The 15,096-nt window shown below is 37.6% G+C and overlaps 1 protein-coding gene across 10 annotated transcripts in view; it reads left to right on the top strand.

Annotated features, from left to right (window-relative positions):
* TTLL5 (tubulin tyrosine ligase like 5) overlaps positions 1-15,096 on the top strand; it is a 279,463-nt gene that overhangs the window by 67,692 nt on the left and 196,675 nt on the right. For all 10 annotated transcript variants that reach the window (XM_077750795.1, XM_077750794.1, XM_077750800.1 and 7 more), the window contains exons 15-16: positions 9,305-9,418; positions 9,708-9,799. In XM_077750795.1, coding sequence (XP_077606921.1) covers positions 9,305-9,418; positions 9,708-9,799 — 206 coding nt within the window. The remainder of the gene's footprint in view (positions 1-9,304; positions 9,419-9,707; positions 9,800-15,096) is intronic.

Below are 15,096 nucleotides of genomic sequence, written 5' to 3'. Positions count from 1 at the left end.
CCCCCTCCTCTCCTCTTTTCATCTCCCCTCCATTTGTTTTTTGTTTCTCCTCCCTTCTCCTCCTCCTCTTTTTTTTTTTTTTTTTTTCCTTCTGCTTGCTGGTCTCATTTCAAGTAGTGCAGTTTCTGTTTGCCAAGCTCGTGACTCTTACTAAACACTTCTATTCCTAACTTTTCATTAGAACAAGGTGTGCACACTCAAATGCCGATAGGGGCTGCAGGCAGACTGTGTAAATGAATAAGAGGGCCAGATGTACAATATTGCTAAGAGGGGCACGACAGCCGTAGACTGGAGTGTGTGCCCCAGCTGAGAAAGGGGCAGCTGTCTTACTGATGTGCTCCAGCCGATCATTGCCGTGCATGAGTGTGGGCCGCGTGTTGTCAGACCTTCCTACTGTCAAGAGAAATCAGAAATCTTATTTTAAAATATTGTCCAATGAAAGAAGAAACACTTTGCAGACCAAACATAGCATGTCTGAGTTAGATTCAGTCTGTAGGCTGCCTGCCTGTGACCGTCTGCTCTAGGATTATCCCTTGTTAGTATTAGAGTTGCGATGTGTGACAGGGCGTACTGGACTTTAAGGGGTACTGTCAACTTGGGTTCAGAGGGAAACCAGGCAACAAGGTTTAAAACAGTTGTTTTTTAAGGTTTATTTTTGAGAGAGAGACAGAGAGACAGAATGCGAGTGGGGAGGGGCAGAGAGAGAGGGAGACACAGAATCTAAAGCAGGCTCCATGCTCTGAGTTGTCAGCATAGAGACCAATGTGAGGTTCCAACTCATGAAACCATGAGATCATGACCTGAGCCGAAGTCGGATGCTAAACTGACTGAGTCACCCAGACCCCCCAGGCAGCAAGGTTTTAAATCACAGACGTCATTTAAGTTTTATTAAGAAAAAGTAGATTTTTTTTCTTTAATTTTTAATAAAAAAAATAGAAGATTAACCGAGGTGTCCTTTGCAGACCGTCTCCTGCAGTATCAGTAGCAGAGCCACCGGGTTGTGTGTAATGGATTGTGAATGTTTCTGTGCAGCCTCGCAGAGTTTCTGCCTCATTTTTCTCCAGGCATGGTTCTATGTCAGTCTTGGATGCATTGACCCCCTTGCTTAGCTTGCCTCCCAGCTTTTGTTGACCACTCTGCAAATTGTGGAGAATCTATTCGCCATTTGTTTTACTAACTGGTAGGTCAGAGTGTGACTTCATCCATTAGCAGCCTGCAGGATGCTTATTTAAAAGGTGAAGAAACTGTGGATGCCTTATGTATACTCTAGAACCAGTTTGTCAGGTGGACTAGTTAACTTCAGGACATGATGGTAGAATTGTGCTCTTGGTGCTGAAGAGATGAGTCTGGAGTAGATACCCTGGAAGAGAAAGTGTGGGAAACACAATAAATGCTCTGGTCTAACAAGTACGAAGCAGGGAGCTCTTGCTTTTGGTTCCTGCTTGGAGATTCTCTTCTTGTTTGTGAGATCATAGGCACAGGAGTTGGAAAACCTAGGTATGTTAGGAGAAGATAGGCTTTATTCCATTTTTCTGTCTTTTATAGCATTCAGTGTCTGCACAGTTTCACTCCTCATATGCCAAACAGGTAAGTTCTGGATCCTTTGGAGACTTCATTCAGATTCTTATTACCAGTCCCCAAACGGAAAGCCTTTTAGCTTGGCACTTTCACAGTACATGTTCTATTCACCTGCTTTTTGAACTTCACTTAAAGATAGAATAAGTGCAAATGAATGCACAGAGGTCTTTCCAGATATAGAATACAAGAGTAGAGGCCGCAGGAATTTATGAATCCTCTTTTCCTGATAGCGATTGTGTTGTGATGGAGGCAGTCAGGTTTAAATGATGAACAGAATATTCCAGAAAGGAAATATTGTTCATGAACACTCTTTTCTTCAGATGTCTTATGAAATGTACTGTTGTCAGTAGCTTAATACTGGAACCATTTTCACAATGGGTATTGGGCTACATTTGATTGTATTTTTTATATGTGGTGATTCATGGTTTTATTAATCTGAGAAACTCTGCCATAATCAGTGTCTGAGATGCTGCCTTTAAAAATAAAGACAAAATATTTTGTCTCCAACTCTAAATGAATAGCGTTTGCTCTCTTACTGTCATTGTTAGCGATATTGAGATTAACTCAAAGATTTTACAAAAACCTTTTTTTCTTTTAAACATCTTTTTGAAGTTGAGTAGCAGTGAGTGTGCCTCTCCCACTATTTGATGTTTTGAAATGAGGGTTGTAGATGTTTCATACATAAGTGCGCCACTTGCAACTAGTAGTTCTTCAACAAAAAGCTGCAGGATATTTATTTTGGCCTTTGTCCTCTCTGATGCAGTTTCTGGACAGCTTGGGAGCTTGATTTGTAACTTCCATAAGCTACTCTTTCTGACAAAGTGCTTTCCATGGTTTATATAAATCCAAGAAATGACAAAAAGACTTGATGGTTGTCTAGTGTTTGGTAACTGGTTAATAATGTGATTTCATAATACGAGTTTTGTGTTTAGTTGGTAGAATTTAAAACTTGGTAATGTTTAGTGTTTTGTGTTTAGCAAGTACCTAAGTGTGGTAGCTACTCTCCATGGCCAAAAAAACAGAAAACAAAACAAAACAAAGTCTGCAAAGCTGTTGACTTCAAAGAGCTTACATTCTAATACCTTTTAGGGATATCTAATCAACGTAAGGAGAACTTTAAAAATGCTTAATTCAAAAATGCTTAATTCGTAGTCTTCTGGATTTGACTCCAAGTTTCTTTGGTATGTTAATTCTAATCGTAATTTCCCTTCACACATTTTAATTCTCTTGGAGCTAGCTCTTGCTTGAACTGTTGTAGGTTGCAATAGGCCTGAGACCTTTTCCCTCAGGGTTGGGTGTTTGAACACTGCTCGCCTGACACAGAGCCTTTCTAGCTTCATTCAGCCTACCTTATACATGTTGAATTCTTTGACTCTTCTTGTCCTTTGCAATGTTCTATTTTGTCACTGTCTTTCTGTGAACAAAGCACTCTCAGCTCCACGGTATTTTGACAAAGCCAAGTTAAAAACGAACACAAGTTCCCTGCTCTAGCCATCTACACTTTGTCAAGTTTTCTTTTTCTGTTGCTGTCAGATTGCAAAGTCACAGTTCTTTGCCTGTTGTCTGACTATTCCTTTTTAATCCATTGTCTCTTTGTACATTTCTCCCTTCCTTGAATGCCTGTGGTTCAAATTTTCCATTCACCAGAAGCTACTTTTCACTGTTCCAGGGCAGATGGCATGGTTTTGTGGCATGGACTTTAGAGTCAGATAGACCCGGGTTAATACCAACTAGCTGTTAGACTTTGGGCAAGTTCCCTTATGTCTCTGAGCCTTACTACCCACATCTATCAAATGAGGATCATAATACATACATGGAGGTAGGGTGTGAAAGAAATGATAAAACATCAGTAAAATATTTGGGATAGTTCTGGACACATAGTTCCCTTCACACTTTTGAGTCCATTGATTTTCCTTTTACCCATTTGATAGGTAGTATCTGGTGTTATTTTGATACTCTTTTCTGTAGCCATACTTTTCACATTTGCTGTCATCCACAAATACAAATTAATTACTTTATTATCTATTATTCATCCTCCCAGACATCAGTGAAGTTTCTAAGTAGTGCTTAGTTAATACCCATTCTGAAAATCACTTTCTAACTTGATTCACTGCTGTTTATCCTACATTATATTTTTTAACTCTCTGCAGTTTTCATTGGTATATTTTATTCTTTATACCATGACACTAAGCCCAGATTAGAAATGTGATTTCGAATAAAAATTTTATGAAATTTGTACAAAGGCTTTTGTAAAACCCAGGTATTAAATGTATTTGCTATATTCCCCCGTTTTTGTAATTTTGTCCAAGAAAATAAACATTTTAAAGCATATTTTAAAATAAATAATAAAACAGTCTCCATACATATTCTTCATGAGCCCATTAAACTCTAAATGTTTACGGATTTTTTCTTTTAATATTTGTTCCATTATTTTACTAGGGATTCAAGTTAGACTTCCCAGGCGGTAATCACCAGGAGCACACTTCTTACATTTTTGAAGATTGGTACCTCATTTGTTTTTTTCTAATCCCCTGGTACCTCCTCAGTTCTTCATGATTTTTCAAACATAATTGTAAGTGGTTTTGGTAAGTTTTTTGTTTTTTGATTTTGTTTTTTAAAACCAGGTCTCTCAGACCTGCTGATTTATATTTTTTCCAGATTTTCAGCTGTTGCATATGTCTTTTTGACTGTAACACAAGTCTACTTACTTACTTTTTCTCCCCCCCCCCCTTCATTTCAAAGTATACTTCTGGTTATGAATTATACTTAAACCTGTTCTGTTGGCCAATTTTTGTTTATTTCCCAACCAGGTTTATTCATATGTGGTCCTCTTTGTTCCTCTTATTTCATTTGGTAGCATTAATTCTACTTTTTAAACTAGATTTTACCTTTTGTAGGTAGCAAGATGTGTCCCATGTAAATCAAGCTGTTTCTAGTTAATTTGTTTCTAACAGAATTGCAAACTTTGTAAAACTGCTTTGAGACATCTTTATTCTTTGTATGTGTTCTCTGACAGACAGGTTTTATTTTTGCTCCTCAATTATGGTATCTTTTATGACACTTCACCCTTTTCATATTCCCTGTTTTGTTCAGCCCTTCTCGTTGCTGGTACTTGCCAGTTTACTTCAGGCCGAGAATCCTTTTTCTGATTCAACATCTGTTTTTTACTACTTTGAGTGGAGACAGGTCGTTCCTCATCTCAGTGATTTCACATTCTCAGTCAGTTCTTCCCTCCCAATAAAGGTTAGACATGTAACACTTTATTCTCTGGGTGTATTTCTGAATCATAAGTTGTACTAATGATAATTTCACATCTCTGATGCATGTCGCATGGCAGAATTCTTACCTAGGCAGTAGTTTGGCAGTTTAACATCTGAGCACCCAGTAGTTAAAATCCTGTGTCATCTGGACAGAGGCATTGGTTCTCTCTAAATTCAGAAGAGCTTTATTTCCTTACTGTGTTCAGCCGATGCCCTGGAATGCGTGGATTTATTCTACCACCCAGAGAATGTAGCTGCGCTGATATGCACAAGGTCGGAACCACAGAACGGCTTGCATTTGGAGGGTTTTGCTCTTGTTTTTGGCAGTCCTAATGACTTTTCAAATCAGTCTGATTTCTTTTTTTTTTTTTTTTTGCTTTGCTTTTACTCTCCAGGTATGTCTTCTTGCCATTCAGAAGTATTTCTTGTCTTTCTTTTTTCTTTGTTACCTTTTCTCCTCCTACTTTTTCTCCGTCTTTTCTCTCACCTGTGTCTATAATTCAGGTCGCCTTTCTTAATAGTTTGTTTCGTTAACAAATACTGGTAGAATTCAACCCATGATCTGAGATGTTAATACTCTGTTGTACCTATGAAAACACGTCTCTGTAGATACTATGCTGATAAAGAAAATTCTCTGTAATCTCAAGTATATTGAAAAGCTGAAATTGGCAAAATACTTCTGACTTTCTAGTCTCATACTTTCCAGTAGCTTCCCCAGAGACACAGGAGACCTGGGGGATTTTAGAGAAGCATTTGAGATACTTAAACTTCAGTAGCTAAACTTTTCCTGTTTCTCTCCCTCTCAGCCTTTTTAACAGTTTAAACGTTTGAAGTAAATAGGTGAAGGGATAAAAGAAGTGTCTAGCCACATTTTTTTTTCCCCTCTTGGAGTAGCATTGACCTTTTTATTTGTAGCCTGGTGATATTTGTGGCAATAAAAGAGTAAAGCCATCACCTTATGGGACTTCGCAGCTAGAGTGTTCCTCTAACAAACACCATTACCCCTCCGCCCGTTCCCTTTCCACACCTCCCCAAGGCCCCAGCCAGGAGCACCTCCTGAATTCTTCATGCCACACTCAGACAGCGCCTATGCACGCACAGGTAGCTAGAGTTAGAACTGTGGATTGTGGATAACAGAGGAGTGTTTCTGAATGTGTATGGGAGACAACTCTCTGAAAGTGACTGGGAGAGAAGATTAAGAATTTTGGAGCACCAATGCACTGTTTCCTGGAGCAGATTTAGATTAGGAGAGGAAGGTTGCAACACCATTATAATCTCAATCTCTGGAAGCCAGGAACATTATTCCATTTTGGAACAATTAGGTCCTAAAAAGGCAAAAAAAAAGCAAAAATAAATTAAAAATTTACAAAACAGTAAAACAACAGACAAGAAATGAGCAATAAAACAAAACCAAGGATAAAAAAAATAAAATAAAAAAATCAGGGGTGCTAATTAGATGTTATTCAATAGTGATTTGATTCATATTCTTATAAATACAACCATGCATTTCTTTTCTTAAAATATGTTTATTGGAGTCCCTGGGTGACTCAGTCAGTTGAGTGTCTGACGTCAGCCAAGGTCATGGTCTAGCAGTTTATGAGTTCGAGTCCCATATCTGGCTGGCTGCTGTCAGTGCAGAGCCTGCTTTGGATCCTCTGTCCACCTCTCTCTGCCCCTCCCCCACTTGCTCACGCATGTGCTCGTGAGCATGCCCTGTCTGTCTCTCAGTATTTATTTACTTATTTTGAGAGAGAGAGAGTGAGCAAGCGCATGAACACATGCGCAGAGGAAGGGGCAGAGAGAGAGAGGCTCTGTTTGTCAGTAGAGAACCCAATGCAGGGCTCAGTCTCATGAACCGTGAGATCATGACCTGAGCCAAAATCAAAAGTCAGAAACTTAACCAACTGAGCCACCTAGTGCCTACAACCATACATTTCTTAAAACTATTCTAACAGTTAATAACTATTTCTTAAAATATTTTTATTATTAATCTTTAGTACAGATTTTAGTTTATTAACATTTTTAATTAAAGTTTTTCTATTTTAAAAGGTTTAATCTTTTGCTTTTGCTATATCTTTTTTTTAAATGTGTGTTTATGTTTGAGAGAGAGCAAGAACGAGCACATGTGCCAGGGAGGGGCAGAGAGAGGGGAACAGAGGATCCAGAGTAGGTTCTGCACCGACAGGAGAGAGTCTGATGTGGGGCTCGAACTCATGAATCTGGAGATCATGACCTGAGCCAAAGTTGGACGTTTCACCAACTGAGCCACCCAAGTGCCCCTTGTTATGTCATTTAAATGAGTGCTTACTTCATACTCTCTCTTACAATAATTTTAGAGGACTTTAAGGTACTCTTAAATAGTGTGAGTGATAAGGCAACTTGGCCTTGGATAAGGCACTTGACTGCCAGTGGCCTTCTGATCAGAGTCATGTCATCACATGTGGAATAAAGTATTTTTAGCCAACGATAAGTAGTGTGTGAAAAGAGAAACGTCCTTAAAGCATCCAGTTAATATTTCGGCTTTACTAAATTACATACTAAGTAAGCATTCATACTTTAAAAAATTTTTGAAAAGATTAACTTACTTACGTGATTACCTTCCTAAATCTTTAAACTTTCCCGTTGACTCCCCTTTCATGCCAACGTATACTGTTTAGTGTAGTCCCAGAGGACTACATTGCAAAGGAATTAAAAATTTCCCCAAAATCCTCTGCAAGATTGAGTTCTAAACATGATTAAACTGTGTGTCAGGACATTCATTCATTTATTTCTTTGTTCAACAAGTATTTATTGATCTCCTACTCCATGCCATGTACTGTTCTGGGTACTTAGAAGATATTACAGGAAAAGCTGTTTAGGTAAAACACATTGCTTCTATCTGCTGATTTCATGGTTTTTCTTCGTAATGGTGTTTCATCGTGGAGTTACCTATTAGAAAATCTATCTTTTATAACTCCCGGGCTAGCTTTGAAGATTAGTATGTATTGGTCTCCCTCATGTCAAAGGTGAAAGCATTCATGTATACAGACAGGTGTGTACTATTAGTTCGCTTGGGTTGCCATAACTTAGTACCATGTACTTGGTGATTTAAACCACAGAAATTTATTTCTCACAGTTCTAGAGGCTCGGAAGTCCAAGACCAAAGAGCCAGCAAGGCAGGTTTCTTTCTGAGGCCTCTACCCTTAGCTTGTAGATGAATGCTCACATGGCCTCTTTTTCCATACTCGGCAGTACACAAGCTGTACTCTGATGCCTGTTCTTTTAAGGGTATTAGTCTCATCAAGCCAGCGTCTCACCCTCCTGACCTCATGTAATCCTAATTACCTCCCAGATGCCTTGTTTCCAAATACCATTGTGTTGGGGGTTAGGGCTTCAACAAACAATTTGTAGGGGGACCCAAACCTTTAGTCTGTAACTGTGAGTATTGCTGAGAAGGTCAAAGGTTAGTTACCAAAAGCCTTTCCATAGGTGGTCTACCCAAAGAGAAAACTAAGTTCTTGACAATAGGACTGCTTCTTTCTGGTCAGAGTCACTTCCAGGTATCTAGAAAGACAATTCACACCCATGTTTCTTGAATTATTAATCTCCCATCTTGGCAGATGTACTTGTCTTATTTTATCAGTCACTTTATCTGTTTCAATAATAGTGTGTTACCCTTACCTGGCTAACACACTATCTGTGTTATCATCATACCATACCATCTGACTTCCTTTGTTACCTTGATATTTTTCTGCTCACCTAACATTGAAATTACTTAAAACTTGCATTCTCAGATGACCTTTGTGATCATCCTTCAGAAGGCTGTGAGGAGTATGGCCCATTTGGCTTCCTCCAAAGGAAGTCTAAGGCAGTCATCCTTGTTCAAGGTCGCTTGAAGTCCAGCAGTCACAGTGTGTCTTTTGGTCACAGCTCATTTCTGATTCACTGGTGACTCATCTCAGTATTCCCTACCCTCCCGCCCCGGGTTCTAAAACAGCCCACAGCCCAACTTTCACCTGTGACATAGTAAATTGTTCGTTGGTTTTCTGTCTTACATCTTACTTCTCCTAACTCTCCTTGTCCAATACTGAAAAGAATATTGTTATTTATCAAAATAAATGCACATTCAATCTTACATGGCAGTTATTTTCAAGTCTTTTCCCATATCTTTGAAAATATTGGATGAACTCTCAGACCAAGAGTAGAAGTATTGGATTAGATGATCACATGGCCATCTCTTCTGTTTTTCTGCTTGTTTCCCTCTCAACCCATAGCATTTCCCTTCTATTCTGTTTTCTCTTTTTGCCTTTGAGTCTACTGGCTTTCATTTATTTCCCAGGGTCTCAGGCTAAGAGAGTAATTATAGAAGATGGACTTTGGAGTCGAGCTTATCCATATTAGGAAAGACAATGATGCTGAGGGACTGAATAGAGGGAAATGAAGAAAGGTGATGAAAACATTTTGTTTCTGTTTGTCCTTCTCCATAGCGTTCCCGTCCACTCTCTGCCAGTGATGCGGAAATGAAAAACCTTGTGGGCTCAGCCCGAGAGAAGGTGCCGGGGAAGTTAGGTGGTTCTGTGCTTGGTCTGTCAATGGAGGAGGTAAAGATAACTCCATCTCAGGCCTTTGTGGGTTAACACAGGGTTCAGTAAACATTAGTGAGTGATTAATAATGTTTGTGACCAACTCATATCTTACATTAGAAAGATTCAAGATGGGAGAAACTTATTCTCGGAAAACTTGTTTTTAGAAAATTCCATCTTATATGGAATAATTTCTCCCTTCATGCTTCTTTCATATTCGTGGGTCATAACCCTCTTTCTTTTGGCCTATAAGCTTATGGATTACGGTTTCCAAAATTGGTACTCATTTTATTTTCTCTTTATGTAGATCAAAGTTTTACGGAGAGTGAAGGAAGAAAATGATCGGAGAGGTGGATTTATTCGCATATTCCCCACATCAGAGACATGGGAAATATATGGGTGAGGTGACTACCTTTTTTTTTTTTTTTTGTATCTGTGACTCAGATCCACAGAATTGGATTAATTGTGACACAGTGTTGTCATTGCTTTCCATGTGTGTCTTTCTTATTTTGTATATTTACTTACAGTAGTGTGACTATTACCTAACCTAAGAACTAGAGCGTTAATGTTAATTGAATCTACCTGTGCATTATTCCTCCCTTTGAAAAAAAAAAATCCCCACCTCCTTCCAAATAGCCCCCTAACCCAGGATTACATACTTTAAAAAATTTTTTATGGTCATAATTACCTTGTTTTGAAAAAAAAATTATGTTTTTTTTTAATGTTTTTATTTATTTCTGAGAGAGAGAGAGGGAGGAAGAGAGAGAGCGCGAGCAGGGGAGGGTCAGAGAGAGAGGGAGACATAGAATCTGAAGCAGGCTCCAGGCTCTGAGCCAGCTGTCAGCACAGAGCCTGACATGGGGCTCGAACCCACGAACTGTGAGATCATGACCTGAGCCGAAGTCGGACGCTTAACCGACTGAGCCACCCAGGCGCCCCATGAAAAATAAATTGTTCTATCATCTATATTGTGCCTAAACAATATATTGCCTATTTTTAATCATCATTGAGATCTAGTTTACATGCATTAAAATGCATCCATTTTAAGTGTATAGTTTGATAATAAGTTTTGACAAATATTAACACCAGTTCAGCCACCAGCATCACCACAATCAAGATATAGAACGTTTCTGTAACCTTCAGATGTCCCTTCATGCCCCTTTACAGTTATTTGCCCTTGTTACCCTGAGCCACAGGCATCTACCGATCTGCTTTGTATCATTTTTTTTAAGAATCTCCTATAAATAGAATCATACAATATATACTCTGGTGTCTGGAGTCTTTGTGTGACATAATGTTTTTGAGAATTATCCATGTTGTGTGAAGCAGTAGTTCATTCCTTATTGTTATGACTAATTTATGGTATGAATATACCACAATTTATTTAGGCATTCACCTGTTGTAGAACATTTGGGTTGTGTCCAGTTTGGGACTGTTATGAAGAAAGCTGTAGTATGTGAATATATGATTTCATTTCTCTTCGGTAAATACCAAGGAGTAGAATAAGTGAGTCATATGATAGGGGACAAGGTATAGTACCATTTTACATTTTGCCTGCAGTGCATGAGAGTTCTTTGCTTATCTTTGTCAGTACGTGATATTGTCAGGCTTTTTAATTTTAGGTATTATAGTGGGTGTGTAGTATTTCTCTGTGGTTTTAATTTGTTTTTCTCTGATGAATAGTGATACTGAGCATTCATGTGCTATTGGCTATTTGTGTGTCTTTTTTTCTGTTTAGGATTTTGTTGTTGTTGTTATTGTGTTGTAAAGGGCTCTTGATACAAGTCCTTTCTCAGATATTTATACTGTGAATATGTTCTCCAAGTGTATGGTTAGCTTTTTCATTTCTTTAACAGTGGCTTTAAAAACAGAAATTTTAAATTTCAATGAAGTCCAAGTGACCACATTTTTAGAAGATTTATACATTTTGTGTTTCCTATCTAAGAAATCTTTGCCAACCCCAATTTCACAAAGTTTTTTCTCTTATGTTTTTTTCTAGAAGCTCGACAGTTTTAGCTTTTATATTTAGGTCTATGATGTGTATTGATTTAATTTTTTTGTGTATGGTGTAAGGTAAGAGTTGGGGTTCACTTCTTTTCATATGATGTACATTTGTTCCAGTACCATTTGTTGAAATTGTCCCATTGAATTCTGTTGGCATCTTTTTTGAAAATTAATCCAGATATATGTGTGGGTCTATTTCTGGACTGTATTCAGTTTTACTGATTAATGTGTTAGTCTTGATTACTGTAGCTTTATACTGAGTCTTGAAACTAGATAGTATGAGTCTTCTAACTTTATTGTTGGTCTCTTTTAAGTATTTTGACTATTTTGTGTCATCTGTATTTCCCAAGACATTTTAAAATTTCTTTGTCAGTTTCTACACAGAAGCCTGCTGGGTTTTGATTGCCATTGCATTGAGCATATAAATTGTGGGAGAGTGGACATTTTAACAATATCGAATCTTCCAATCCATGAACATGGTATATCTCCGCATTTATTTAGTTGTTGTCATTTCTCCTTCTCCTCCTCTCTTCCCCCCACTCCTTCTCCTCCCCCCTCCTCCTCCCCCCTCCCTCTTTTATTGTCTTGTTTAAAAAAATTTTTTTTAAATGTTTGTTTATGTTTGAGAGAGACAGAGCATGAATGGGTGATTGGTAGAGCAAAAGGGAGACACTGAATCTGAAGCAGGTTCCAGGGTCTCAGCTGTCAACCCAGAGCCTGACGTGGGGCTTGAACTCACGAACTATGAGATCACTACCTGAGCTGAAGTCAGATGCCTAACCAACTTAGCCACCCAGGCGCCCTCTCTTCTTCTTGTTTTTATTTTAATTCTAGTTAACATACAGTGTTATATTGATTTCAGGTATACAATATAGTAATTCAACCATTCCATACATCACCTGGTTCCATATATCACCTGATGCTGATCACAAATGCATATTTAGGTCTTCTTTTATTTCTTGTAGCAATATTTTATAGTTTCAATGTAAAGATCTTGAACATATTTCTAAAAATGTATGACTTGGTGTTTCATGCTTTTGAATGGTGTTGTAAATGTTTTTTTCCAACAACTTTATTGAGTTATAAATATGTATAAAGTGTACAATTTGATAAGTTTTAATATATGTGTATACCTGTGAAACCTGCACACAGTCAACTTAATGAACAAATACATACTTATCTCTAGAAGTTTCCTTGTGCCTCTTTGTAGTTCCTCTCTCCTGTTCCTGTATTTCCTACCCTACCCATCCCTGTTCCCAGGGAGCTATTATCAGCTTTCTGTTACTAAAGATTAATCTGCATTTCCTAGAATTTCATATAATAGAATTCTACAGTTTGTTTTCATATTTGTGAGTCTTTTTTACTTGGCAAAATTATTTTAATATTCATACACGTATCATCTATCATTGGTTTAATTCCTTTTTCTTGTTGAGTAGTAGTATAGGCATATGCCTGAATTTGTTTATCCTTTCCATCTGTTGGTGGACATTTTGGTTTCCAGATTTTGGTTATTACAAATATACACATGCTTTCATTCTTTTTGGGTAAATTCTACTTATGAAATGACTGGATCATGTTTTATATGTTTAACTTTTTAAGAAACTGGGGGCGCCTGGGTGGCTTAGTCGGTTAAGCGTCCGACTTTCGCTTAGGTCATGATCTCGCGCTTCGTGGGTTCGAGCCCCGCGTCGGGCTCTGTGCTGACTGCCAGCTCAGAGCCTGGAGCCTGTTTCAGTCTGTGACTCCCTCTCTCTCTGACCCTCCCCTGCTCACACTGTCCCTCTCTCTCTCTCTCTCTCCTAGAAATAAACATTTAAAAAAAAAAAAAAAAAAGAAACTGCCATGCAGTTTTCTAAACTGGTTGCACCATTTTACATTCCCATAATAAGTGTATGAAAGTTCCAGTTCTTCCACATTCTCACCAGCAATTGGTGTGGTCAATTTAATTTTATCTCCTTCAGAGATGTATAGCGCCATCTCATTATGATTTTATTTGCATTTCCTTAATGATTGCCCATTTAAAAATGAGGTTATTTACTTTCTTATAATCGAGCTATGAGAGTTCTTTATACATTCTGGATATAAGTTCTTTTTTCCTGGCACTTCAAAAATGTTTGTTCCATTGGGTGCATGGGTGGCTCAGTTGGTTAAGCGTTGGACTTTGGCTCGGGTCATGATCTCATGGGATCTCAGGGTTCCTAAATTCAAGCACCACATTAGGCTCTCTGTTCTCAGCATAGAGCCCACTTTGGATCCTCTGTCCCCCTCTCTTTACCCCTCCCCCTGCTTGCTCACCCTCTCTCACTAAAATAAGCAAACATTACAAATATATTTTTTTAATGTTGTTCTATTATTTGCTTGCATTTTTCTGATAAGAAGCATGCAGTAATTCTTATTTTTGTTTTTCTGTGCATAATATGTCTTTTTTTCCCCTCAACCTGTGTTTCAGATTATTTCTTTATGACTGATTTTTAGCAGTTTGATTATGACATATGTCTTGGTGTCATTTTCTTCATGTTTCTTCTGCTTGGGATTTGTTGAACTTCTTGGGCTGTGAGCCTATAGTTTTCATCAAAAATGGGAAGCTTTTGGCCGTTATTTCTCCAAATATTTTTTTCTATTTCCTTCCTCTCCTTTCTCCTTTTGGAACTCTGGTTACATGTTAAAATTGGCTGATATTATACAAGTCTGGCTCTGCTCATTTTTTTAGGCTTTTTATTTTGGATGATTTTCTATTTCTCTTTCTAAATTCATTCATCTTTTTGTCTGCAGTGTCACATCTTCTATTCATTCTATCCAGTGAAATGTTCATTTGAGATACTTTATTTTTCATCTTTGGAACTTTTTGGTTTTTTCCATTATTTTCATGATTTTTTTTAGATCCTTATGCATATATTATAATGTGTATAGTAGCCATTTTTAAATTGTAATCTTGTTATCTCTGTCACTTCTGAGTTTCTTTCTACTGACTGATTTTCCTCTTACGGGTTACATTTTTCCTTTTTCTTCACATGTATAGTGATTTTTTAAAAATTGGATGCTGGATGTTATAAATGTATAGTTGAGTGGGTTGGTTTTATTGTCTTCTTTAAATGCTTTTGAAAATTGTTTTTTGGTTGGTTTTTTATTTTTGGTCCAACAGTTAAGTTACTTGTAGAACGGCTTAATCTTTTTCAGGCTCATTTAAAAACATTTTTTAAAAATTTCAGTACAATTAACAAACAGTGTTATATTAATATCAGATGTGTGATGTAGCAGTTTAACATTACTTAGATCATTTAAAAACATTTTTATAGTTTGTTTAGGATAACTTTTGCTTAGGTCTAGGAAAGTTTTACTATTAAAGCCTCTTTGTAGTTGTCTTGTTAAATGAGGCTTATATTCAGTGAGATTTCTCCATTCTGGGAACCAATCAATTTATAGCCTTGGGTGAATTCTGGAAAGTATTCAGCTTATACTTTCTTTATATGTTCTTTATCCTGGCCCTTCCTCTTTGCCCAGCCTTGTGGACTTTCACTCTATGTCTGAGCAGATTTGTATTTACCCGAATACTCAAAAATCCCTTGTGATGATTATTCTCTGATTGCAATAAGGTTGAGAATCTTTGTACTTATTTATAGGCAACACATTACTTTTCCTTTGGTGACTGGCTTTTGATCTAGTTGGGATATTAGTGGTTCTAAGTATAGAGC

This window comes from Crocuta crocuta, unplaced genomic scaffold (genome assembly GCF_008692635.1).
Source record: "Crocuta crocuta isolate KB4526 unplaced genomic scaffold, BGI_CrCroc_1.0 scaffold186, whole genome shotgun sequence".
NCBI classification, from domain to species: Eukaryota; Metazoa; Chordata; class Mammalia; order Carnivora; family Hyaenidae; genus Crocuta; species Crocuta crocuta.
The sequence above is the reverse complement of the archived record's forward strand: the minus strand, read 5'-3'. Positions and strand labels throughout refer to the sequence as shown.